Genomic DNA, 27,510 nt, shown 5'->3' with positions numbered 1-27,510 from the left:
TGGGAAAGTATTGGATTGGCACAAAAAAAAACCAAAAAAAAAAAAAACAAGGAGGCGGGCCGGTGCCAGCAGACGCATGGAGAGCTGAAAATAAGATTACCGTATATACTCGAGTATAAGCCGACCCGAATATAAGCCGAGGCCCCTAATTTTTCCCCAAAAAACTGGGAAAACTTATTGACTCGAGTATAAGACTAGGGTGGGAAATGCAGCAGCTACTGGTAAATTTCTAAATAAAATTAGATCCTAAAAAAAATATATTAATTGAATATTTATTTACAGTGTGTGTATAATGAATGCAGTGTGTGCGTATGAGTGCAGCGTGTGTGTGTATGAGTGCAGCGTGTGTGTATGAGTGCAGCGTGTGTGTGTATGAGTGCAGCGTGTGTGTGTATGAGTGCAGCGTGTGTGTGTATGAGTGCAGCGTGTGTATGAGTGCAGTGTGTGTGTATGAATGCAGTGTGTGTGTGTGAGTGCAGTGTGTGTATGAATGCAGTGTGTGCAGGGCCGGTGCAAGGATATTTGCCCCCCCCCATATGTCCTGACCTCCCCTCCTCCTCCCTCAGTGGTCCTTACCTCCCCACCCCCGTGTTCCTTCACCCCCCTCCCCCAGTGGTCCTGACTCACCCCTCCCCTAGTGGTCCTTACTTCCCCCTCCCCTCCCCTAGTGGTCCTTACTTCCCCCTCCCCTCCCCTAGTGGTCCTTATCCCCCCCTCCCTCCCCTAGTGCTCCTTATCCCCCCCTCCCTCCCATAGTGGTCCTTATCCCCCCCTCCCTTCCATAGTGGTCCTTATCCCCCCCCCCTCCCTTCCATAGTGGTCCTTATCCCCCCCCCCTTCCCTCCCATAGTGGTCCTTATCCCCCCCCCCTTCCCTCCCATAGTGGTCCTTATCCCCCCCCCTCCCTCCCATAGTGGTCCTTATCCCCCCCCTCCCTCCCATAGTGGTCCTTATCCCCCCCTCCCTCCCATAGTGGTCCTTATCCCCCCCCTCCCTCCCACAGTGGTCCTTATCCCCCCCCTCCCTCCCACAGTGGTCCTTATACCCCCCCCCCCCTCCCACAGTGGTCCTTATACCCCCCCCCCCCTCCCACAGTGGTCCTTATACCCCCCCCCCCCTCCCACAGTGGTCCTTATACCCCCCCCCCTCCCACAGTGGTCCTTATACCCCCCCCCCCTCCCACAGTGGTCCTTATACCCCCCCCCCCCTCCCACAGTGGTCCTTATCCCCCCCCTCCCTCCCATAGTGGTCCTTATCCCCCCCCTCCCTCCCATAGTGGTCCTTATCCCCCCCCTCCCTCCCACAGTGGTCCTTATACCCCCCCCCCTCCCACAGTGGTCCTTATACCCCCCCCCCCTCCCACAGTGGTCCTTATACCCCCCCCCCCTCCCACAGTGGTCCTTATACCCCCCCCCCCCTCCCACAGTGGTCCTTATACCCCCCCCCCCCTCCCACAGTGGTCCTTATACCCCCCCCCCCCTCCCACAGTGGTCCTTATACCCCCCCCCCCCTCCCACAGTGGTCCTTATACCCCCCCCCCCCTCCCACAGTGGTCCTTATACCCCCCCCCCCCCTCCCACAGTGGTCCTTATACCCCCCCCCCCCCCCCCCTCCCACAGTGGTCCTTATACCCCCCCCCCCCCCTCCCACAGTGGTCCTTATACCCCCCCCCCCCCTCCCACAGTGGTCCTTATACCCCCCCCCCCCCCCCCTCCCACAGTGGTCCTTATACCCCCCCCCCCCCCTCCCTCCCACAGTGGTCCTTATCCCCCCCCCTCCCTCCCACAGTGGTCCTTATCCCCCCCCCTCCCTCCCACAGTGGTCCTTATCCCCCCCCCTCCCTCCCACAGTGGTCCTTATCCCCCCCCCTCCCTCCCACAGTGGTCCTTATCCCCCCCCCTCCCTCCCACAGTGGTCCTTATCCCCCCCCTCCCTCCCACAGTGGTCCTTATCCCCCCCCCTCCCTCCCACAGTGGTCCTTATCCCCCCCCCTCCCTCCCACAGTGGTCCTTATCCCCCCCCCTCCCTCCCACAGTGGTCCTTATCCCCCCCCCTCCCTCCCACAGTGGTCCTTATCCCCCCCCCTCCCTCCCACAGTGGTCCTTATCCCCCCCCTCCCTCCCACAGTGGTCCTTATCCCCCCCCCTCCCTCCCACAGTGGTCCTTATCCCCCCCCCTCCCTCCCACAGTGGTCCTTATCCCCCCCCCTCCCTCCCACAGTGGTCCTTATACCCCCCCTCCCACAGTGGTCCTTATACCCCCCCTCCCACAGTGGTCCTTATACCCCCCCTCCCACAGTGGTCCTTATACCCCCCCCCTCCCACAGTGGTCCTTATACCCCCCCCCCCCTCCCACAGTGGTCCTTATACCCCCCCCCCCCCTCCCACAGTGGTCCTTATACCCCCCCCCCCCCCCTCCCACAGTGGTCCTTATACCCCCTTTTTTTATTTTTTTATTATTATTTCTTATTTTATTTTTTTTTCGTCCCCCCTCCCTGCTTGATACATGGCAGGGAGGGGGGCTCTCCTTCCCTGGTGGTCCAGTGGCAGTTCAGTGGGGGGGAGAGGGGGGCTGGCAGAGCTGTACTTACCTGTTCTGCAACTCCTGTCAGCTCTCTCCTCCTCTGCGCCGTCCGTGCAGCTCCTTCTATCAGCTCACACTGTAAGTCTCGCGAGAGCCGCGGCTCTCGCGAGACTTACACTGGGAGCTGACCGAGGTGCTGAACGGACGGCGCGGAGGAGGAGAGAGCTGACAGGAGCTGCAGAACAGGTAAGTACAGCTCTGCCAGCCCCCCTCTCCCCCGGTCTGTATTATGGCAATGCAAATTGCCATAATACAGACCTTGACTCGAGTATAAGCCGAGTTGGGGTTTTTCAGCCCAAAAAATGGGCTGAAAAACTCGGCTTATACTCGAGTATATACGGTAGTTTTAACCCATTCTGAGGTGGTTTTTCACTATAGGGTCAGGAATAAATGTTTGTATTCCTGACCCTATAATGATGCTTTAAATGCACCAAGTCTCACATGAAGAGCAGTGGCAGGTAGTTGTGTCTGTATAGTTGAGTGTGGTCAGTTGGAAAAGGCAGTATTTACATGGTTGCCTTATAAACACTTCTAGTGAATCACTCAGACGCCCTTTAGCTTGCATCCGGAGTCAATGCTGCATGCACAGTGTGCAGCACCTATTTTTAGCAGGGGAGGCGCTCAACGTTCCCCATAGAGATGCTGATTGTGGAGTTTTGCCACACATGCGCAATAGCCTCCCAATGGTTTTCTATGTGAAAGCATTGGATTGGCTGAGACCATCAAGATTGATTATCAGTCATGGAGGCAGGGCTAGCTGCAGCAAGACTAGCACAGCGTGGGGGTGTAAAAAGGGGACTAGAAAACAAAAACAAACCCTTTCCCATGTGAAAATCCGTCACCTTAAAAACCCCACACACTCACTGCAATAAATCACACACACCTTAATTTGACCACCCAGCCTCCTTACCTTTGAGAGAGCTGAGGGCCACTGTCACCTCCCTGCACTGCTCAATAGAGCACTGTTTAGCGATGCCGGAATGATGTCATTTCCAGCTCCCGGTATCACTGGAGGGTGCAGCTCCCTTACACACCTGCCAGTCTACCTCAAACCTCCAGGAGCCTCCCACACACACAAGGCCGAACGAACGTCCGCCCGCCCACCCACCAATGCTCTCCCTGAACTGGCTGATCACACACGCCCCTGCTCTTTATGAGCTAGCCGCCTTCACTCAGACAGCTGATCACCCCAGGGGCTGAATGGGCAAGCAAATAACAGGCACCAGGACAAAAATCCTAGTAGCCATAGCGGCCTAAGATTTATCAAGCCCTGCACTAAAGCATTAGGAATACAAAGTGGTTTTCTTAAATACAAACATGTATTTCCTGACCCTATATAGTGTTTAAATCAACATCTAGCCCCCTGGCCTCCCAAAATATAGTAAGTCTTGTATTTGAAGGGACACTCCAGGCACCCAAACCATTTTGCCCATTGCAGTGGTCTGGGTGCCAACTTCCATCACCCTGCAAGTGTTATTATTGCACCTTTTATAAACCTGCAATAATTACCTTGCAAGGTCTTTCCTATGGGGAGGTCTAATGTGCAATCATTGCCGTGCATGCGCATTAGGTCTCACCCGCCAGCTGACGTCGACAAGGAGGAACCTGACCCAGTACCGAGGGACATCGGTGCTGGATTCAGGTCAGTCACTGAAGGTGTTTTAACCCCTTCAGCAACATGGGATTGGGGAGAGGGGAAAGAGTGCCAGGAAAAGTTAAACACAACCCTGGACAATCAGCATCTCCTCATAGAGATACATTGAATCAATACATCTCTATGAGGAACGTTCAGTGTCTGCATGCAGAGGGTCAGTCACACTGTGCAGCACTGCCCCAGGAAGCACCTCTAGCAGCAATCTGAGGAGTGGCCAGTGGAGGTATACCTAGGCTGTAATGTAAACACTGCATTTGCTCTGAAGACAGGGTTTACTGCAAAAAAACAAAAGGGAATGATTCTACTCACCAGAATAAATACATTAAGATTGAGTTGTTCTGGTGACTAGTGTCCATTTAAAATGTTAGTGCTCCTTTAAACTGGCTCACAAGCTGTCAGGGTTCAGGGCCCTTTACTGTTTAGGGTAAACACTGCTCGGTTTTCATGGGAACATAGAAGTCTTTATTGCCCTTTGCAAACTGCATTTATGATGGCTTACAAAATTTAGTAAGCATTAGAAAAGGAGGCATCTCAGAGTAAGAACAATTCGATAAACAGGAAGACGCACACATGTGTGGTTTACCACTGAATACCATCAAGACTTCCCATCTTGTTACCTTATTATGAACTACCCTTCTGAAAGCAACCATGCCAAGGAGTTTGTGTTTACCAGCAAACACTGTTACCAGGTCCAACTGACTAGCAAGTCCAAACTGCCGCAATAGAAGGAGATTAAGGTCAAAAGAAAGCAGAAAATTAACCTTCTGGAGCACTAGAACATAGGATTCTGGTTACTCTGCATACCATTTTAACATATAATCAATCCCACAGCACAGTCTGAAACCTGAACATAATACACGCGAACACACTCTGTTAGGAACACGGGTGCCATGAACAATCCTACTGCCCAGTTAGAATCTTCATGTCAAGACACCATTACAAGGGACAGGGACTCCACAGGTCCAGTAAAAGACAAATACAAACAGACATTTTAAATCATGTTTATTTAACAAAAAAGCTCCAGGTACAATGTCTGACTTACAGACCCTGGGTGCAATGCTTCAAAAGAGTGTGTAGAAAACAAGCAACTTCCATACTCACCAACAAAGCTCGCTGGATGAGGACAGTATAAAAAAAACAAAAGCCCTGGACAAAAAGAGCATCAACAAGAACTGAACATAAAATAGTCACTTAGTAAAATCGGATTGAGAGCACTGCCAGACATAACCTGAGCCGGGTTCATTGCTGCAATGGGTTTCCTCAGTGGTTGAACATACAGCAGATAGATGGAGCATGCCTGTCCCCAGGCCTACTTTTTGGCAAATGAGATCTTCATCGCGTTGCTCTGTGTTATCTTAAACCCTTGCAAGGACTCCCGGGCAGCTCCAGCTTGCACTTCATTCTCAAACTCCACAAAAGCGATGTCGTGTCGGCCAGGGACAAGTCGAACCTCCTTGAAACCTGGGAACCTAATGGAGAGAAGAAAAAAAAAATTAAGTAAATAAATTCACAATGAGCATAGACACAAACAGGGGGGGGGACAACGACAGGGAAACAATTAGAGAAGAACAATCCAACAAGTGGAGAAGAAATACTCACTGGTTGAACAACATGGACAGCATCAGCTCGTTCGTCTCCTCTGGAAGGTTTGTGAGGAAGAGGATATGATTGGGTGGATTTTCAGATATCTAAGAAATAGAACTGGGATTAGTCATGGTGCAAATCAAAGAGGCTTCTGGATGACAGTGAGAAGACTCAAGACATTCATTGGCTATACAATAAGCATATAGAAGCACAGCCTTTCCACATAAAGGTGAAGTCATGGAGTCTTTACTAATGCCCTCAAATACCATTCTATATAGATTACACGTAAGGCAATACATACCGGCTGCATGGGTGCCATCTGTCCGTGGGGCATTCCTCCTGGAGGAATTTGTCCGGGTGCAATTCCTGGTGGTGGCATCATGCCAGGATGGTGCATGTATGGTGTCTGCCCAGCCATGTGCATCATACGAGGTGCCTGGGTCATGCCAGGAATGTTCTGCATTCCCTGAAATAAGAGAAAGTTTAATAAAAATCATACTGAGAGAAAGGCACGGAATGATGCACAAGGAAAAAAAAAAAAAAAAAAAACTAACCGGCATCTGGCCTGGCACAGCAGCCACAACCGGAGCTCCTGGCACAGCTTTCTTGGCAGCAGCAACTTCCTGCCCTTTCACCTTCCTCTTTTCCTGCCTCTTTCGGTCTCTCTCCACGAAGGTGCCCTTCATCTTTGCAATTATGTCAGAATCAGACTTTGCATACTGTATTCTCTGCAGGAAAGAAAAATCCATTTAAGCGACAACACTGAATAAAAACCTGTCAAAGGATATCTCTGATGTGATATTAGACATTACTTTATAATAACAAGTGGGTTACAAAACACACTCCTCCACAAGTGAGATAACCCCCAAGTGGCACATCTTAGAATATGGAGATAGTTCACCAGTATAAAAACTTGGATGTCAGCACAATTATTTGTTTCCATGTTAAAGGGACTCTATAGTAAACATATAAAAGCAAGAAAGACAGGTCCCCCAGCCTTCTTTCTTGCTTTTATATGAACCTGTCATTTAAAAAAAAAAAAAAAAAAAAAAAAAAATCGAGTAAGTTTTAATAATAAAACTTACCTCCATTCCAGCGGCGAGCTCCCCACTAGGCCACACCCCCTTTTCGTCAAAATGACGAAATCGCGGGGCCCAATAGGACGCTTCTCCTTGAGAAGCGTCATCGCGATGTGGTGCGCACGCGCGGTTTCGCGCTGCACACATCGCATTCTTCATAGAGCGGCATAGAGTGCATGTGCGCGGAATGCGCGTTCGCGAGCTGTCTGACAGCTCACTTTCTATACCCCCCCCCTCCTCAGCCAAACTGTTTGCCTATAAACACTATATATAGAGATTTCTCTATATAGTGTTTCTATGCAAACACACAAGTAGTAAAAAATTAAGACATACACACACACTCTCTCCATCCATCGCCACCATCCATATCCAGCCACCCACTCCCACCATCCATATCCAGCCACCCACACTCAATAAATAAGTTTACTTACTGTTTGAATCCTCTCCTCCTCTTCAGCTGTCAGCTCAAGCCACTCCCACAGCAGTGCTGACAGCCTCAGCACACAAAGCGCGTTCACAGTGCTTTGTGTGCTGATAGCACGTCTGAAGTATTCACCCATGCGTGAATACGTCAGACGTGAATGAGGCCTTTTTAGGGCCTCTGAACTCCCTCTGGTGGCCGTCTAATTGACTGCAAGGTGTTCCAAGCTTCCAATGTAAACACTGCACTTTCTCAGAAAATACAGTGCTTACAAGAAAAAGGCTGCAGGGAGCTGTAGCACTCACCTAAACAACCTCATTAAGCTGAAGTTGTTCAGGTGACTATAGTGTCCCTTTAACTTGACTGATCCTGATGTCTGATCCCAAATGAGAACAAAAGTACGCATTCTTATTTACCAACCATTGGTTTATCGTAGAAAGGAAACCCCTGCATAGACCGCAAGGCATTAGTAGCACTTGCAACTTCCTTAAAAATAACGAAAGCCTGCCCCCTCATTTTCAAGCTCCGAGAAACCAAAATATCGAGGATCTGTCCAAACTGGGAGAAAATAGCATAGAGAGACTTCTTCAACTCTAAAAGAGAAAGACAAATACATTTATGACACTTTGATAAGATCAGAGGCACTTAACGGCCATGGATCAGGGTACGTAACAAAACATCAAGGCTACAGTTCACTCTTTCTATAATGAAGAAAAGAGACAAGTTTAATGTTTAAGAAAGACAACCGTTAAAATAAATGTCTACATGATAGGAATCCCACTAATCTTGAACAAAGCAGTTTTGGTGTAAGTGCACTTGTTACTTTTTTTTTTATTAATTATTTACGAAAACGAAAGTGATTTTTTTTTGGCATTTTCCACATAGAAACGGCACTTACACTGACGATATAATTGTTGTGATACGGGTTACGGTTTTGAAACACTAATTTGTGTTCAGCGAAGTCTCCTGAGTATAACAGTATCCACGATGTACAGGTTTTATGGTGTTTTCAAAAGTTAGTGTCAAATAGAAGGCTTGTGTTTCACATTGAAATTCGCCAGATTGGTTACGTTGCCTGTGAGACTGTTTGGAAGCCCAGGAATGAGAATTAGCCCCATGATGGCATACCATTTACAAAAGGAGACAACCCAAGGTATTGCAAATGGGCCACTTGGTAGTAGCTACTTGGTCATAAACACTGGCCAAAATTGGCATTCAATTTAGTTTTTTTACATTTTTCACACACAAAATATTAACACTAACTTTGGCCAGTGTTTGTGACTACTAAAAAAGACTGGACATACCGGTATCAAAGGCAACGTAACCAATCTGGCTAATTTCAATGTAAAAATAAAAAAAATGTTACATGCTATATTTGACCCTGTAACTTCTCAAAACACCATAAAACCTGTACATAGGCGGTACTGTTTTACACGTGAGACATCACTGAATACAAATGTGTATTTTATTGCATTAAAAAACAAACAGTATGACATTTACAGTAAAAGTCCTGCAGAACTAAAAAAATTTCTTAATTTCTCACATTTTTATATTTTATTGATATTAAATTATGTTTTACTGCTAGATATTTGATGTTGACTGAAAGCCCTATTTCTCCTGAATAAAATGATATATAATAAGTGTGGGTGCACATAATATGAAAGAGGTGAATTACAGTTGAACAGACATATAGTCAGTCAAGTTCCAAGTTTTGTTTTGATCAAAACGTGTAGTTGACTCAGTCCTTAAGGGGTTAATCTGGCCTGATGGCCTGCTTTTACAAAATCTAGACACAGTCAAACACGCCCATGACACTCCCACATAAAAACAGGATAATCCCTCCCCTAAACCTGAGAGGAGACTATTTACATGCAAACATCTAACATACTCCTCCTCCTCCTGTGCCTGAGAGATAATTACCTGAGCACAAAAACATATCATTGAATTATCTTGCAGTACAGAAACAGGCAATATAACAAAAAACCCCAACAATACCCTCCCCAAAACCACATAAAACCCCCACAAAAGTTACATCCCCCTGATAGCCCCGATCTGGGTGACCAACATATCCAAAAATCACCCAGATCGGTTCAGGATTTCCTGGAAGTCATAATTTTGACCGACCGTGCACATGGTCCTATGCTCAAAACAGTACCATGAAATCAGTGCTAACAGTCAAGTTCGGTAGTTTACAAAAAACAAGAAACTACCAAACGGAATCCACAGTTCTACCCTGGAGCTAGTTAATCTTGTTCGTGGGAACGATTCCACAGAACAGTGCCCTTCTAAGTCATATAGAACCGAACGCAGGTGATGATAGAAGTTCAGTGGTGCTCAGGAGTCTGTGCCCGATTTTAGTTCCAGGAGATTGATGCCCAAACACCACTACCTGCATTCGCGGGAACAAGAGGGCCCCCACCTCGTGGCATTCCTACAAAATGCAGCCACCCAGACAACAATTAGAATACTGCGGTCGAACTTGCTACAAAGTGTCAATTGGGCTGGTTCATGCGTTTGTGTGATTTGGGACTGTGTTGTTCGGAAACTGAACAAACAGGGCTTTTTCAGTTTTGCATGGCCCGTAATTCTGGGGCTGGCAAGCAGGCTCCTCCAGAAGCTCGTGGCAAACGACCAGACCCAAGGACGTTTGTCACAGGCAGATTGCAGAAAACCCTAGTATGATCACTAATGAAAGTTTATATAGAACATACTGCCACAATGGGCTATAGGCCTAGATTTCCAGCAATACTGTACTAGACTGATTAAACATGGTATAATGAGTGCCATTTTTGCGTCCTCTAATACTCACCATCCTTTTTGATTTTCTCGTTGAGGTTGTTTATGTAGATGGTATTATTTGGTCTGGTCTCCTGGACTGCCATGTTTCACGAGTATCTGCAAAGCAAAAACCAACAGACATTCAGAGAGGAGAATAACGCGTGAGATATGCCCAGGCAGTGATAGCCAATACAGTACAAGCCTGGGACTCCCTTTATATCCAGCATCATGGGATTTCTAACTCAGGGAGTAGGAGGGACCGGTGTTACTGGCCCAATCTAGGAAAGCAGGAGGTAGCGGGTCAGCCTGATGAGAGTTTTAGTCTGGAAGAGAGGGTTGGTATAGGGCCAGCCTGATGGGAGTTTTAGTCTGGAAGAGGGGGGGGGGGGGGGGTGGGGTGGTATAGGGCCAGCCTGATGGGAGTTTTAGTCTGGAAGAGGGGGGGTGGTATAGGGCCAGCCTGATGGGAGTTTTAGTCTGGGAGAGGGGGAGGTGTAGGGCCAGCCTGATGGGAGTTTTAGTCTGTGAGAGGTGTAGGGCCAGCCTGATGGGAGTTTTAGTCTGGAAGAGGGGGGGGGGGGTGGTATAGGGCCAGCCTGATGGGAGTTTTAGTCTGGAAGAGGGGGGGTGGTATAGGGCCAGCCTGATGGGAGTTTTAGTCTGGGAGAGGGGTGGTGGTGGTATAGGGCCAGCCTGATGGGAGTTTTAGTCTGGGAGAGGGGGAGGTGTAGGGCCAGCCTGATGGGAGTTTTAGTCTGGGAGAGGGGGAGGTGTAGGGCCAGCCTGATGGGAGTTTTAGTCTGGAAGAGGGGGGGGGGGTGGTATAGGGCCAGCCTGATGGGAGTTTTAGTCTGGAAGAGGGGGGGTGGTATAGGGCCAGCCTGATGGGAGTTTTAGTCTGGGAGAGGGGTGGTGGTGGTATAGGGCCAGCCTGATGGGAGTTTTAGTCTGGGAGAGGGGGAGGTGTAGGGCCAGCCTGATGGGAGTTTTAGTCTGGAAGGGGGGGGGGGTAGTATAGGGCCAGCCTGATGGGAGTTTTAGTCTGGAAGAGGGGGGGGGGTGGTATAGGGCCAGCCTGATGGGAGTTTTAGTCTGGGAGAGGGGGGGTGGTGGTATAGGGCCAGCCTGATGGGAGTTTTATTCTGGGAGAGGGGGGGTGGTGGTATAGGGCCAGCCTGATGGGAGTTTTAGTCTGGAAGATGGGGGGGTATAGGGCCAGCCTGATGGGAGGTTTAGTCTGGAGGAGGGGGTATGATGGGAGTTGTAGTCCGGCGGAGGGGGGTATGATGGGAGTTGCAGTCCGGGCTCGCACTCACTGTATAAAGCTCTGCAAGTCCCTCGTTGCCGCAGGCACAGCGCTCACTGCCAGGCAGGCTTCACCCGGAAGCTAGGCCTCTGCGGCCAATATGGCGGCTGGCGGTAGCTGTGAGGCGGGGGAGACGCTCAGTCTCGGTGGGCGGCTCGGGGAGCTCTCGGATGGTCAGTACCGGCTGGCGGGCGGCAGACAGGGCGGCTCCGGGTTCGCTCTCGGGGTGAATTCCGGCCGATGGCAGACACAGGCTGAGATAACGCTCGGATTGAGACTAGGCCGCGTTACTACAGCAACCAATACCGCTCAGTAATGTACAGGAAGCACCGCCCACCGGCACAATGCAAGCTGCTGATTGGCTGCACGTTAACCACGCCCACTGGCGGTAGCTCTGCTTCCCGCTCCGCTGTGATTGGTTAGTCAGCTGTCCAATAGAAAGAGAGAGATATTGCAACGTCATCAGATGTGCGCGTGAGATCTGTGCAGTCTCTAAATCCGTCCCCCCGGAAACAGGAGCCACAGGAGCGGTGAGAGGGACAGAGCTCGGGGGGGATTTGCTGACCGTTACATTAACCCCCCTGCTGTATGCAGCATTCACAGCCTTCAACTGGGAAACATGAACCCAATAAACAACCTCCTGCAGCATGTGAATCCTACATACAGCACTAACCCTCCAATAACTGACCCCCCCTGCAGCATGTGAATCCTACATAAAGCACTAACCCCCAATGACTGACCTCCTGCAGCATTTGAATCCTACATACAGCACTAACCCTCCAATAAATACTCTCCTGCAGCATGTGAATCCTACATACAGTACTAACCCCCAATAACTGACCTCCTGCAGCATTTGAATCCTACATACAGCACTAACCCTCCAATAAATAACCTCCTGCAGCATGTGAATCCTACATACAGCACTAACCCCCAATAACTGACCTCCTGCAGCGTGTGAATCCTACATACAGCACTAACCCTCCAATAACTGACCTCCTGCAGCATGTGAATCCTACATACAGCACTAACCCTCCAATAACTGACCTCCTGCAGCATATGAATCCTACATACCTCAAGACAGCACTTTACCTGTGCCGGCTCTAACACCAGTAGTGGCAGGATTAATATGATCTCACCCAGCCAGCATAACATTATCAGTATATTATTGTGGGACCTATTTACTAAACTCTCAGATTAAAACCTCATTAGCAAAATGTAGAGTAAAATAACTCATCTACAAAATGCCAATTGGTGACAGCTCGGTGGTAGAATTCAGGTATATTTATAAAATACCCCATACATCATGTTGGTAGTAGTGTGATATATGTCAGTTTATCGGGTTCCCTTTGGTCATGTAGCCTGTCAGTCATTATGTGTGATCCACTCTGGTAACCGAGTAACAAATGTCGATTTTCCATAAATCTGTGAATGGCAAGCTAGTAATTGTTTTATTGTGATTATTTTCCAGGACTGTGTATGTATATAAATGAATAAAGGATCCATGCCAGGTGAAGATGGAGATAATTCTGCTCCCAGACCAATCCCCCCTCCTCCGCTACCTCCACCTGTCCAATTGCCCCCTGCCCCACAATCTGACGTAAAAAGCAAGTTCTATAAGAAGGTGGCCGAGAACAGTGACCCATCAGCTGGAGAATGCAATGAGTTGAAAAGGATGATCAAAAACCGTCAGAGCAGGTACATTGTGTGCGAAGTATGCCAACTGTGTGCAGTCAATACCGGGAAGGTACATTCTGTGTGCGAAGTATGCCAACTGTGTGCAGTCAATACCGGGAAGGTACATTCTGTGTGCGAAGTATGCCAACTGTGTGCAGTCAATACCAGGAAGGTACATTCTGTGTGCGAAGTATGCCAACTGTGTGCAGTCAATACCGGGAAGGTACATTCTGTGTGCGAAGTATGCCAACTGTGTGCAGTCAATACCGGGAAGGTACATTCTGTGTGCAAAGTATGCCAACTGTGTGCAGTCAATACCGGGAAGGTACATTGTGTGCGAAGTATGCCAACTGTGTGCAGTCAATACCGGGAAGGTACATTCTGTGTGCGAAGTATGCCAACTGTGTGCAGTCAATACCGGGAAGGTACATTCTGTGTGCGAAGTATGCCAACTGTGTGCAGTCAATACCGGGAAGGTACATTGTGTGCGAAGTATGCCAACTGTGTGCAGTCAATACCGGGAAGGTACATTCTGTGTGCGAAGTATGCCAACTGTGTGCAGTCAATACCGGGAAGGTACATTCTGTGTGCGAAGTATGCCAACTGTGTGCAGTCAATACCGGGAAGGTACATTCTGTGTGCGAAGTATGCCAACTGTGTGCAGTCAATACCGGGAAGGTACATTCTGTGTGCGAAGTATGCCAACTGTGTGCAGTCAATACCGGGAAGGTACATTCTGTGTGCAAAGTATGCCAACTGTGTGCAGTCAATACCGGGAAGGTACATTCTGTGTGCAAAGTATGCCAACTGTGTGCAGTCAATACCGGGAAGGTACATTCTGTGTGCGAAGTATGCCAACTGTGTGCAGTCAATACCGGGAAGGTACATTGTGTGCGAAGTATGCCAACTGTGTGCAGTCAATACCGGGAAGGTACATTCTGTGTGCGAAGTATGCCAACTGTGTGCAGTCAATACCGGGAAGGTACATTCTGTGTGCGAAGTATGCCAACTGTGTGCAGTCAATACCGGGAAGGTACATTCTGTGTGCGAAGTATGCCAACTGTGTGCAGTCAATACCGGGAAGGTACATTCTGTGTGCGAAGTATGCCAACTGTGTACAGTCAATACCGGGAAGGTACATTCTGTTTGCGAAGTATGCCAACTGTCTGCAGTCAATACCGGGAAGGTACATTCTGTGTGCGAAGTATGCCAACTGTGTGCAGTCAATACCGGGAAGGTACATTCTGTGTGCGAAGTATGCCAACTGTGTGCAGTCAATACCGGGAAGGTACATTCTGTGTGCGAAGTATGCCAACTGTGTGCAGTCAATACCGGGAAGGTACATTCTGTGTGCGAAGTATGCCAACTGTGTGCAGTCAATACCGGGAAGGTACATTCTGTGTGCGAAGTATGCCAACTGTGTGCAGTCAATACCGGGAAGGTACATTCTGTGTGCGGTAATGGCAGACGGTCACCAGGCAGGACCATATTAAGAGCCCAGTGGGCCTGGCGCTGACAATTATGAGGGGTCTAAGTACAGAATCTTATCGACCAAAAAACACTAAAACAGTCCTACCTCCCAAGCGTCATGTATCTGGTGGAGATATAAGAAAACTCAGATTCTCTTAAAATATGCTAATCTCTCTCTAATTCATGCTTTCATCTTCCATACCCCCTAACCAGGGCCGCCACCAGAAATTTTGGGGCCCCTGACAAAGCACAAGGTCTGGGCCCCCCACGCCCCCCCCCTCCCCCGCAATGAATGCAGTGTGTGTTAGTGTAATGAATGCAGTGTGTGTGTCAGTGCAATGAATGCAGTGTGTGTGTTAGTGTAATGAATGCAGTGTGTGTGTCAGTGCAATGAATGCAGTGTGTGTGTCAGTGTAATGAATGCAGAGTGTGTGTCAGTGTAATGAATGCAGAGTGTGTGTCAGTGTAATGAATGCAGAGTGTGTGGTTAGTGTTGTGGATGCAGTGTGTGGTTAGTGTTGTGGATGCAGTGTGTGTGTTAGTGTTGTGGATGCAGTGTGTGTGTCAGTGTAATGAATGCAGTGTGTGTGTCAGTGTAGTGGATGCAGAGTGTGTGTCAGTGTTGTGGATGCAGTGTGTGTGTTAATGCAGTGAATGCAGAGTGTGTGTTAGTGTAGTGAATGCAGAGTGTGTGTTAGTGTAGTGAATGCAGAGTGTGTGTTAGTGTAGTGAATGCAGAGTATGTGTTAGTGTTGTGGATGCAGAGTGTGTGTTAGTGTTGTGGATGCAGAGTGTGTGTTAGTGTTGTGGATGTAGTGTGTGTGTTAGTGTTGTGGATGCAGTGTATGTGTCAGTGTAGTGAATGCAGAGTGGGTCACATGGCAGGTGCAGTGTTGGCAGTAATGGGGTCACATGGCAGGTGCAGTGTTGGCAGTAATGGGGTCACATGGCAGGTGCAGTGTTGGCAGTAATGGGGTGGTAGCTGAAGTACACTGTGTGCAGTAATGACCAAGGGTCACTCTATGATCTATTATCTCTGATTCCTTCTTTATTAGGTTCAGTGAGGAGTTAAAATGGCTGCTTTATAACCAGCATGTGCCGTCTCTGATCCAGGAAGGACCCCAGTAAGTTATTCCACACATCATACACTGACTATCTGTGTACAACACACTGTGCTCTGCGTGTAACACATTCAAATATTACAAGTTTTTAGAATGAAAACTTGTGCTTCATAAACTGTTACTTTCCCACTGCTCCCATGTGAAATGACCAAGTTATGGCCTCGTATCTTTGCCAAGTTAAGGTCGGTCCTAACATGACCTAATTGAAAATCTAGGGTATAAATATGTGAATTTATTAATATTAGGACACAGAGGAGAGATTTTGGAGACAAAGATACTGCTCCATTTTATCACGACTTGACTTGTTCAGGAGGGTATTATATTTTACTGATATTGCAAGCATATACCTTGATCTTATAAACTCTGCTATAAATTATTGTAATGGATTATTAAAGGGACACTCCAGGCACCCAGACCACTTCTGCTCATTGGAGTGGTCCAGTGTGCCAACTCCCACTACCCTTAACCCTGCAAGTGTAATTATTGCAGTTTTTCATAAACTGCAATAATTGCATTGCAGGGTTAACTCCACCTCTAGTGGCTGTCTACTAGACAGCCACTAGAGGTCACTTCCTAGTTTCTAGCACAGGTTTCCTGTGCTAGAGCGTCGCTGGACGTCCTCACGATGTGTGAGGACCTCAAGCGTCGCTCAAAACCCCATAGGAAAGCATTGAAATGATTTTTCAATGCTTTCCTATGGGGAGACGTAATGCGCATGCGCGGCATTTCCGCGCATACGCATTAGGTCTCCTCGGCCGGTGGGCGAGATTAGTCTCGCCCACCGGCCGACGTAATCACAAGGAGGAGCGTCGCGGAGGCGGAGACAGCAGCGAGGGACATCGCCGCTGTCCCAGGTAAGTCACTGAAGGGGTTTTCACCCCTTCAGTAACCGGGGATTGGGGGGTGGGAGGGAGAGGGACCCTCCAGTGCCAGAAAAACGGATCGTTTTTCTGGCACTGGAGTTTCCCTTTAAGGTTTTATATGTCTTTATTCATATTTTTATTTAATAAAAAATGTTTTAAAGACAAAACGTTATTGCTTACAAGACTATCCCTATTGTATTCTCAATTATTTCTATATTTTAAATAGAGGAACTCTTACTAACTGTAACGGATTACCTGGCACCCCGACTGGGTACCTCCGTTAAAGGATGCTCCTAGCGCTTCCTGAGGACTCCAAGCACTGCAGCAGACACCACAACCACCGAACTGGAGAAACATATAAATTCTCTCAAGCATATGAATGCTGTATACAGACGAATAGGACAAACCATGCGAATAGGTTTACACTCCTAGCAGTCAAACTGGAACAGCATACAATAAATCCTCCCCCAATAATGAGACGACACTTCACTTTGAGGGTTAAGCAGGAACTCTACTGTAATGGCCACACACTGGCTTTTATGCAAGTCCCCATGCAAAGGGGCATCCCACAGGGTGGGACACAGTACAACCAATCATTTACAGGAGAACCGTAAAACACACCCAGCACAAACATACATCCCTCCCCTCTGCCTGTGATATAATTACTTCAACCCACACAGTTTTGCTGCACGAGGGGATAATCCACTTAACCGTCCATTTTAGTGGGAGTGTCCCTCTCGTGCAGCAATGCCTGTTGGGAGAATTATATTGCATGATGGGATAAATCCCCTGAAACCTCTGTAAGGAAACCCCTTGCATGGGGAACTGTATAAATATGCCAGCTTGTGAATAAAGCCAGTTAGTTGACTCCCATACTGTGTTTCGTCCGGTTATTGGGAGGATTGGGATATTGCCGTGCTTTCTAACGCTGACTGTGGATTTACTTGTGATACCAGCGGAGATCGGGGATTCCGCTACAATCGCCATGGAGCCATGGAGCCAAAGTCTTTCATACAGTCTTTCATTATACGGCTGGGCTTCATGGCATAGCTATCTGGGGTAGCATGGCTTTGTCAGTCCGCAGAAAGGCACGAATAAACCTTTCTGCAGGGAAAATAAAAGTTTAAAATGCAGGACCATAGTCTAAAGGGAGCAGGCGAGCAACCAGGCCTCTCCAGTGGACAGTGGCGAGGTTGGTTCCGCCACACTAACTATATAATATTATGGCTAAGATATCTGTATGGTTAGCCCTGCTAAATTATAGAAACATGGCAGAACCATTCGGCCCATCTAGTCTGCCCAATTTTCTAAATACTTTCATTAGTCCCTGGCCTTATCTTATAGTTAGGATAGCCTTATGCCTATCCCACGCATGCTTAAACTCCCTTACTGTGTTAAAAGACCACTATAGGTACCCAGACCAATTCAGCTCAATGAAGTGGTCTGGGTGCCATGTCCATCTAGGGTTAACTCTGCAGCTGTAAACATAGCAGTTTCAGAAAAACTGATATGCTTACACTAGGGTTAATCCAGCCTCTAGTGGCTGTCTCATAGACCTCCGCTAGAGGCGCTTCTCACTGTGAAAATCACAGTGAGAAGATGCTGGATGTCCATAGGAAAGCATTGAGAAATGCTTTCCTATGGACTGATTGAATGCGCGCGGCTTTTGCCGTGCATGCGCATCCAGCGCTGACGTCGGAAGAGGCAGGAGAGATCCCAGCTGGAGAAAGGTAAGAGTTTAAACCCTTCAGCCCGGCGAGAGTGGGACCCTGAGCGTGGGGGGAACCTGCTATGTTTACATTGCAGGGTTAAGACAGCCTCTAGTGGCTGTCTTCTGGACAGCCACTAGAGGCGCATATGCAACGCTGGAGGCATATTATCCTCCATCACGCAGAGCGTCCATAGGAAAGCATTGAGAAATGCTTTCCAATGGACACTTTAAATGCGTGCGCTTTCGGCTCCGCTGACTTCGGCGAGGGAGGAGAGGTCATCAGCGCCGAGGGAGCCCGGCGCTGGAATAAGGTAAGTGGGGAGGGGTAGCCACGGGAGGGGCCACCATCAGGGCACTATAGTGTCAGGAAAACCGCTTTGTTTTCCTGACACTATAGTGATCCTTTAAGGCGTTATAGTGGTAAATAGGGGAAACCGCTTCAGTTACAGTGTATCGCACAAGGCACATACCCACTGCTCTGTGTAAAATGGAAACACAAATCATGTTCTTTGTTTATAACATGCAATCTCTGTGTATTACACACATAGAAACTGTGTTCTGTATAAGATGTATGAGCTTTGTGCCCAGTTCTTTCTTTATACAGATATATAATACAGATATAAAGATATATTTTCTCTGTGTATAATAGGTATATTTGTTGTGTGTACTCCCAGCACTGTGTATAATAGGTATATTTGTTGTGTGTACACTCAGCACTGTGTATAATAGGTATATTTGTTGTGTGTACTCCCGGCACTGTGTATAATAGGTATATTTGTTGTGTGTACTCCCAGCACTGTGTATAATAGGTATATTTGTTGTGTGTACTCCCGGCACTGTGTATAATAGGTATATTTGTTGTGTGTACTCCCGGCACTGTGTATAATAGGTATATTTGTTGTGTGTGAGCTCTCCCAGCACTGTGTATAATAGGTATATTTGTTGTGTGTACTCTCAGCACTGTGTATAATAGGTATATTTGTTGTGTGTGAGCTCTCCCAGCACTGTGTTTAATAGGTATATTTGTTGTGTGTACTCCCAGCACTGTGTTCAATAGGTATATTTGTTGTGTGTACTCCCGGCACTGTGTTTAATAGGTATATTTGTTGTGTGTACACCCGGCACTGTGTATAATAGGTATATTTGTTGTGTGTACTCCCGGCACTGTGTTCAATAGGTATATTTGTTGTGTGTACTCCCGGCACTGTGTATAATAGGTATATTTGTTGTGTGTGAGCTCCCTCAGCACTGTGTATAATAGGTATATTTGTTGTGTGTACTCCCGGCACTGTGTATAATAGGTATATTTGTTGTGTGTACTCCCGGCACTGTGTATAATAGGTATATTTGTTGTGTGTACTCCCGGCACTGTGTATAATAGGTATATTTGTTGTGTGTGAGCTCCCTCAGCACTGTGTATAATAGGTTTATTTGTTGTGTGTACTCCCGGCACTGTGTATAATAGGTATATTTGTTGTGTGTACTCCCGGCACTGTGTATAATAGGTATATTTGTTGTGTGTACTCCCGGCACTGTGTATAATAGGTATATTTGTTGTGTGTACTCCCGGCACTGTGTATAATAGGTATATTTGTTGTGTGTGAGCTCCCTCAGCACTGTGTATAATAGGTATATTTGTTGTGTGTGAGCTCCCTCAGCACTGTGTATAATAGGTATATTTGTTGTGTATACTCTTTCTCGGCACTGTGTGTATTCTTGGTACATTACTTCCCTAAGCCTGTTTCATTTCAGGTGTGGATTGGTGGCTCTGTGCATGGCCGGGATGTTACTGGACATCAATAATGACATATCGCTTGGCAGAATTGTTGAAGTTGCCGTCAGCCGAGGTTATACAGCTCAGGGGGAGATGTTCTCAGGTCAGTCCATGCTCCATGTCATACATAGCTCTGTGGTTCCCTCCACCAAATGTGCAGTATATTCCCATTCTTGTCATTCTAAATGTTTAGATTAAACATGCAGACAGCATTAAACACAGGTTACGGTATAATACCGACATCACACAGGGCTGTATTCACTGTGAGCTACGGGGACGACGACAGAAAGTCTGATCTAAAATCCAGCAAAAATAGAAGTAATGGTCCCACATTTTATCCCACACAAGCACAGCGCATGCGCAGAATTCTCCAAAACACATTGTCTGCCTGTAACCAATGCTTATTGGAGTTAGTAACTAGCCATACTACATGTCCGCCGAGTCAATCCAAATGATCTGTCCATGTCCCTGGCAAAGGGTGGGCTATTTATGTGTCTTATGGGGGGGATTAATAAACTGACATTATTGTCCAATATTTACGAAGTATCTGTTCTAACATTGCTCTTTCTGTCTAGCCGCTAATATGCGCCATCTGGCCGAGGAGATGTTTGGCTGTCAGTGTGAACTTCTCACGGGGGGGATGGAAGGAGAGAACAGAATCCGAATCCTGCACCAGCTGACTGCTGGCCGGCCTGTCCTCATACCGTATCCTTCTTCATAGCAATGTGTACACTGAGCAGGGAAATACAGAGCACACAGCAATCTGTACACTGAGCAGGGAAATACAGAGCACACAGCAATGTGTACACTGAGCAGGGAAATACAGAGCACACAGCAATGTGTACACTGAGCAGGGAAATACAGAGCACACAGCAATCTGTACACTGAGCAGGGAAATACAGAGCACACAGCGATGTGTACACTGAGCAGGGAAATACAGAGCAATGTGTACACTGAGCAGGGAAATACAGAGCACACAGCAATGTGTACACTGAGCAGGGAAATACAGAGCACACAGCAATGTGTACACTGAGCAGGGAAATACAGAGCACACAGCAATCTGTACACTGAGCAGGGAAATACAGAGCACACAGCGATGTGTACACTGAGCAGGGAAATACAGAGCAATCTGTACACTGAGCAGGGAAATACAGAGCACACAGCAATGTGTACACTGAGCAGGGAAATACAGAGCACACAGCAATGTGTACACTGAGCAGGGAAATACAGAGCACACAGCAATCTGTACACTGAGCAGGGAAATACAGAGCACACAGCAATCTGTACACTGAGCAGGGAAATACAGAGCACACAGCAATCTGTACACTGAGCAGGGAAATACAGAGCACACATCAATCTGTACACTGAGCAGGGAAATATAGAGCAATCTGTACACTGAGCAGGGAAATACAGAGCACACAGCAATCTGTACACTGAGCAGGGAAATACAGAGCACACAGCAATCTGTACACTGAGCAGGGAAATACAGATCAATCTGTACACTGAGCAGGGAAATACAGAGCACACAGCGATCTGTACACTGAGCAGGGAAATACAGAGCACACAGCAATGTGTACACTGAGCAGGGAAATACAGAGCACACAGCAATCTGTACACTGAGCAGGGAAATACAGAGCACGCAGCAATCTGTACACTGAGCAGGGAAATACAGAGCACACAGCAATGTGTACACTGAGCAGGGAAATACAGAGCACACAGCAATCTGTACACTGAGCAGGGAAATACAGAGCACACAGCAATCTGTACACTGGACAGGGAAATACAGAGCACACATCAATCTGTACACTGAGCAGGGAAATACAGAGCACACAGCAATCTGTACACTGAGCAGGGAAATACAGAGCACACATCAATCTGTACACTGAGCAGGGAAATACAGAGCACACAGCAATCTGTACACTGGGCAGGGAAATACAGAGCACACATCAATCTGTACACAGAGCAGGGAAATACAGAGCACGCAGCAATCTGTACACTGAGCAGGGAAATACAGAGCACACATCAATCTGTACACTGAGCAGGGAAATACAGAGCACACAGCAATGTGTACACTGAGCAGGGAAATACAGAGCACACAGCAATCTGTACACTGAGCAGGGAAATACAGAGCACACAGCAATCTGTACACTGAGCAGGGAAATACAGAGCACACACATCAATCTGTATACTCAACTTTGAGCTCAAATTCGCCCCAAAACTATACGTCCATACAAAGTAACATGAATTCAGAGCTGTGACATTGGCAGGCTTATGCACTAATAAGAGAACTCAAAGTCAATTTCAAATTTAAGGTCCGAGTAGCTGAAAAAAAGCCAGCTATATTTTGAATTTGGCCACTTTGGCCGTACATTTTAAATTCACTTTCAATTCTCACTTCAGTGAATAACCCTGATTGCATTGGCCACTAGGGGGCATGGCAGCCTCAGAAAGAACTCTGGGTTCAGTCGATGTATTTGCAATTTATCAGACTGATACAGAACACATCACACAAATTGAGTAACTTTGTTTTTTCAATACAGCACGGATACAGCACCGGATTAACTTGATATTAAGATGTGGAAGTTAAAGTACATGGATTTTAATTAAATATTTTTTTTAAATGGAATCGATGGAGTAGAAATAACTACCTACTATAAAATAGAAGAAGAAAGAAAAAGAAGAAATGAACAATCTGCCTGTGCAGACCCCCTAAATGGGGGATAGCCCCTATGATTAAATTGGCAAAAGAAGAAAGAGGAAGCGGAGGCTGCAATACCTGATTATACCAGAAATGGAAAAAGAAAATTAAATAAATCTATATCTAAATATAAAACATAACTTTTAATAAAGGTCCATAGGTAAAAAAGTCTCAAAAGGGACAAAAGCAACAAAATAAAATAGTACTATTAGTCCGGCATTCATTGCCGGAAGAGGTGGTTTTGTCAGAGTCTATACAGATGTTTAAGTTGCAATTGGATAAATACTTGCAAAAACATAACATACAGGGATTTAATTTCTAATTAGTGGGGTAATAGCTGCTTGATCCAAGGAGACATCTGACTGCTATTTTGGGGTCAAGAAGGATTTTTTTCCTAGTTTGTTGCAAAATTGGAAGCGCTTCAGACTGGGTTTTTTGCCTTCTTTTGGATCAACAGCAAAAACATACGTGAGGAAGGCTGAACTTGATGGACGCAAGTCTCTTTTCAGCTATGTAACTATGTACTAGACACACAACATTTATAAATTAAAATAGCAAGGAAGCAGGTCCACACAATAAACTTAGTACTCCTGAGAAGTATAGAAGGGCTCCCAGCCGTGTGTGCGTCGGTGAATGTGGAAAAAAATAAAGACAGAAAGTATTTGTTGTTAAACACACGCTGGGCGGTCAGTTGGACTGTTGCTGCCTGTATAATGCATCTATGTAACTGAAAAACATCCGTATAGTAATCGAGGAACAAGGTGTACGAAACGTAACTGTTGGCGGGTTCTTGGCAAATAAATGCCTGTGTTTAGTGAGGTCTATTAACTCATATGAAGAGGCAAAACTATACCAGGAGAGGGGGGGGGGGGGGGGAGAAAGTCTCTATCCCTACTGTGCCTTCGAGGGCTCCCCTTACCCCAAATGCCACCCGAAGTCCGTATACAGATAAAAACACCACCCACTTGTACAAGAGTCCCAGTGAAATCCGTGTAGAAATAAATAGTAAATGAAATAAAGTCGGATGCAAAAAAACTGAATCTTAGGTACCGTAAGTGTTCCAGTATATCGGCAGATACTGCAGGGAGAGAGTGTGGAACCAGCAGCACCCCAAAGCCCCTAGCAGTTACTTTTCACATACATTGTTCCTTTTAAGACCTTTTTTTTTTTTACTTATGGACCTTAATTAAAAGTTATGTTTTATATTTAGATATAGATTTATTTAATTTTCTTTTTCCATTTCTGGTATTATCAGGTATTGCAGCCTCCGCTTCCTCTTTCTTCTTTCGCCAAGAAATAACTACCTATTTTTTTTATTTTTTTTAAGACATTCTTTATTGAAATGTTTTGACATTAGTTAGTTTGGCGTAAACACATCAAATAGTAGGCAAACACAAAACAAATAGTGCTTCGCAGTCCCAGGCATCGGAATCTGGGCGTACCACCTATTTTTTTTTAATAAATAGTAAAGCTAATACATTAAAAACCTGTAAATAAAACAGCTGCCTACATTTAACGTTTATTAGGTGCTAGGATAAATGTCAGATGGTATGTCCACTAAATATCTAAAAAAGGTTATATACACCACCTCAGAAGATTTCAAAATCAATTGGAATTGCACCGCAGTAAAAAACCCTGTGGAGATTGCTATTTAGAAACAGAAACAGTTTCAACAAATGTATTGAGGTACCATCCCCTTCTAACCAGGTAGCAATAAAGTAGCTGTTAGGAGTGAGCTGTAGAGTGAATAAGGATTCTAAGCAGGACCGTAATATTAGTATTAGAAAGTAGGTCTTTATCAGATCATGCATTTAGCAGGTATCAAACCGCGCACAGGCACCCAAAATTCTCTCGCTTCACAGATTAACTCAGGATCCTCGTTCCCTACAATGTGTCAATCGTTACTAATAGCTAGCTATATTTGTGAGCTGGGTATCTATCCAGCATAAGATCTCGCCAGCGGGTAAAATTTGCTAAAATCTCAGAGTCTGGAAAGACCCTAACTGGCTAGTTTAATCCAAAAGACCCTAACTGGCTAGTTTTAGTAATGTTCATTACTAAAAAAACTGCGAGCCACTCCAACCTAACCGCTACCTGAACCTTAGCATAATTCTAAATCAGATAAAAGAAGATGAAATGCTCCATGGTGGTATAACCTAAAATGAAAAAATATGTCACATTACTCCAGTATTGCAACAGCTCTGAATCACTGGAAGGCATCCATGCTCTCTGTGAGTAATCCATCTTGTTTGCACAATACATCATCACATTCTATACAGATATAGTGCAGCATGGCAAAAATATCTTAATATCATTAAAAAAAAAAAAGCATACCCAATGTTTGCACAATCCATGTGTTTTGCAATGTGATCTAAATTGGGCCATGTGTTCATGTTCTGGGTAGGGATCCTTAACTATTTCTGAAGATATGATGAAGACTTTAACCACGAACCGTGTCGGAGAGATGGCCACCGGGCTCATTGGGCAGTCGTGTCAGGTAGTAATGTGCAGACCATGGGTCTTTTCAGTAAAACTGTGTACAGCAATTGGACTTGTATGTCAGCCAATTGTTTGTTGTACTGCGTACTTTGCTTTTACAAAGGTATTATTGTGCTTAAAACACTAAAGCGTTATTCCCTAAACCGAGACTTGTGTAAGAACAGACACTGGAATTGGATTTTAAGGTCACTGCTCGGCTGTGTGGATTTTAAGTCACTGCTCGGCTGTGTAACCCCTTAAGGACACATGACATGTGTGACATGTCATGATCCCCTTTTATTCCAGAAGTTTGGTCCTTAAGGGGTTAAACGAGATTTTGCAATTTCGTACAATTCAGCGTTAGTCCCAATCCCATTTGTTGTGTTGATATCTAATGACTAAGCAATTTTGTTCCGTCAAGGTGTCTTGTTTGGAATGAAGAACGGGTCCTTCCGGCCTGACCACGACTTCCCTGGATTGTATTACCCAACACCTGACTCTTGTGTCTTGGAATGTGACGATATTCAGGAGACCTACCTCGTAGCCAAACAAGGAAAGAGCATCCGATACCAGCTGTGGTCTTACGAGTCAGTTAGTCAGAGTAATGGACAGCTCCTACATCTCGACCCTAAGAGAGCCAGTGATGGCACAGTTTATGTGCTGCCCAAGGGTGGCGTAGCCGCAGGGCTCTGTGGACAGGTTGTGCTTCTAAAACAGCACTGAAGTAAAAATCTGTAAGTTGTGAGAATCTGTGAATGCTCCTCTCCGAATACCTCAATGTCTTCCTCACTGGACAACAGCAGATCTCCAAAACTTTTCCTGGACAACTTTCTATTTCAGATCTTATTTTCTTATGAAACCAAAAGATAGCAAGAAGAGCGAGAGCTTCACAAAACCAAACACGGCAGAATTTATTGACACTACAATAATAGTGCGCATTTCTCATTTCTAACTCCCGTAGAATAAATATATATAAAATAGAACACACAGAATACTGACAAAATGACAATAGTGATGTCCCGAACTGTTCGCCAGGAACCGTTCGTCGGCGAACATAGCTTGTTCGTAGCGAACGCGGCGTGCGAACATATGCGATGGTCGGTCCGCCCCCTATTCGTCATCATTGAGTAAACTTTGACCCTGTACCTCACAGTCAGCAGACACATTCCAGCCAATCAGCAGCAGACCCTCCCTCCCAGACCCTCCCACCTCCATGACGAATAGGGGGCGGACCGACCATCACATATGTTCGCCCGCCGCGAACAAGCTATGTTCGACGGCGAACTGTTCGGGACATCACTAAATGACAAGCAGTGCCCAAGGTTTATGATATGTGTGTATGTTTAAAAACAAAACAGTGAGCAGTCAGTTTTGTTCTTTGACATTTCTGTATATTTAGTGAGCATATACACTGGCTCATACTTTCACATCACGCTTTGTTTTAAACAGACACTATAGTCACCAGAACAACTAAAGCTTATTGAATTTGTTCTGGTGAGTAGAATCATTACCGTCAGGCTTTTTGCTGTAAACACTGTCTTTTCAGAGAAAATGCAGTGTTTACATTACAGCCTAGTGATAACTTCACTGACCACTCCTCAGATGGCTGTTAGAGATCCTTCCTGGGTCATGGCTGCCTAAAATGCATCCAAACAGTCAGTGTCTCCTCCCTCTGCATGCAGACACTGAACTTTCCTCATAGAGATTCATTGATTCAATTCACCTCTATGAGGAGATGCTGATTGGCCAGGGCTGTGTTTGAATTGTGCTGGCTCTGCCCCTGATCTGCCTCTTTGTCAGTCTCAGCCAATCCTATGGGGAAGCATTGTGATTGGATCAGGCTACCACATCTGATGATGTCAGTAGACTGCTTGTTTTTTTTTTAAGCAAACAGCATGCAGATCTACAGATTCTGGCTTGAATACAGTAAGATTTTGCTATATTGATGGAGGCATGAGGGATCCAGGGGGCTAGATGGTGGTGTTAAAACTATAGGGTCTGGAATACATGTTTGTGTTCCTGACCCTATAGTGATCCTTTAAACTCTGATTTTCACACTTTTCTTTAATGCTTTTTTTTAGTTAAAATAAATATTCGCAGTAAGACTAAACACACAGAGTAATAATTTCTAAATTGTGTTCCAGAGGGCCTGGTAAACATGGGACAAAACATTTACTCTGGAAGTTCTCTCTGGATTCAATTAATATGAATTAGCCAGGATGTGTACCATTTCCTGCGTCCGTACTCCTAGGGGAATGGTTCGCCATTGTACCATTTCCTGCGTCCATACCCTCCGGGGAAAATGGTGGGGTCGTG

The 27,510-nt window shown here is 46.2% G+C and overlaps 2 protein-coding genes across 3 annotated transcripts; one reads left to right on the top strand and one right to left on the bottom strand.

Annotated features, from left to right (window-relative positions):
• Positions 1-5,233: 5,233 nt before the first annotated feature.
• Positions 5,234-11,751, bottom strand: SNRPA (small nuclear ribonucleoprotein polypeptide A). Its single transcript, XM_063433207.1, has 7 exons — positions 11,416-11,751; positions 10,131-10,216; positions 7,742-7,914; positions 6,376-6,549; positions 6,123-6,287; positions 5,837-5,925; positions 5,234-5,706 (listed from the first exon to the last, which is right to left on the bottom strand). Exons 2-7 carry the CDS (start codon positions 10,201-10,203, stop codon positions 5,547-5,549), a joined length of 834 nt encoding a protein of 277 aa, XP_063289277.1. The 5' UTR covers positions 10,204-10,216; positions 11,416-11,751; the 3' UTR covers positions 5,234-5,546.
• A 105-nt stretch (positions 11,752-11,856) lies between these two features.
• ACTMAP (actin maturation protease) lies at positions 11,857-26,033 on the top strand. 2 transcript variants are annotated; one of them, XM_063431129.1, is made up of 7 exons: positions 11,857-11,935; positions 12,874-13,100; positions 15,605-15,673; positions 19,997-20,121; positions 20,594-20,723; positions 25,143-25,213; positions 25,616-26,033. In XM_063431129.1, exons 2-7 carry the CDS (start codon positions 12,892-12,894, stop codon positions 25,915-25,917), a joined length of 906 nt encoding a protein of 301 aa, XP_063287199.1. In that variant the 5' UTR covers positions 11,857-11,935; positions 12,874-12,891; the 3' UTR covers positions 25,918-26,033. The 2 variants fall into 2 exon arrangements, with proteins under 2 accessions (XP_063287199.1, XP_063287201.1); XM_063431131.1 differs by lacking the exon at positions 11,857-11,935 and adding an exon at positions 12,541-12,681.
• The last annotated feature ends 1,477 nt before the right edge of the window (positions 26,034-27,510 follow it).

This window comes from Pelobates fuscus, chromosome 9 (assembly GCF_036172605.1).
Source record: "Pelobates fuscus isolate aPelFus1 chromosome 9, aPelFus1.pri, whole genome shotgun sequence".
NCBI classification, from domain to species: Eukaryota; Metazoa; Chordata; class Amphibia; order Anura; family Pelobatidae; genus Pelobates; species Pelobates fuscus.
The sequence above is the reverse complement of the archived record's forward strand: the minus strand, read 5'-3'. Positions and strand labels throughout refer to the sequence as shown.

What these genes read in the sequence shown, in the direction of transcription:
- SNRPA (XM_063433207.1), bottom strand. Translation starts at nt 10,203, where the DNA reads ATGGCAGTCCAGGAGACCAGACCAAATAATACCATCTACATAAACAAC. An exon ending in CTTTCTACGATAAACCAATG is followed by an intron (nt 6,550 to 7,741) that starts GTTGGTAAATAA and finishes TCTTTCCTGCAG; the next exon opens with AGAATACAGTATGCAAAGTC. An exon ending in CTGTCCATGTTGTTCAACCA is followed by an intron (nt 5,707 to 5,836) that starts GTGAGTATTTCT and finishes TCTCTCCATTAG; the next exon opens with GTTCCCAGGTTTCAAGGAGG.
- ACTMAP (XM_063431129.1), top strand. Translation starts at nt 12,892, where the DNA reads ATGAATAAAGGATCCATGCCAGGTGAAGATGGAGATAATTCTGCTCCC. An exon ending in ATCAAAAACCGTCAGAGCAG is followed by an intron (nt 13,101 to 15,604) that starts GTACATTGTGTG and finishes CTTCTTTATTAG; the next exon opens with GTTCAGTGAGGAGTTAAAAT. An exon ending in TCAGGGGGAGATGTTCTCAG is followed by an intron (nt 20,122 to 20,593) that starts GTCAGTCCATGC and finishes CTTTCTGTCTAG; the next exon opens with CCGCTAATATGCGCCATCTG.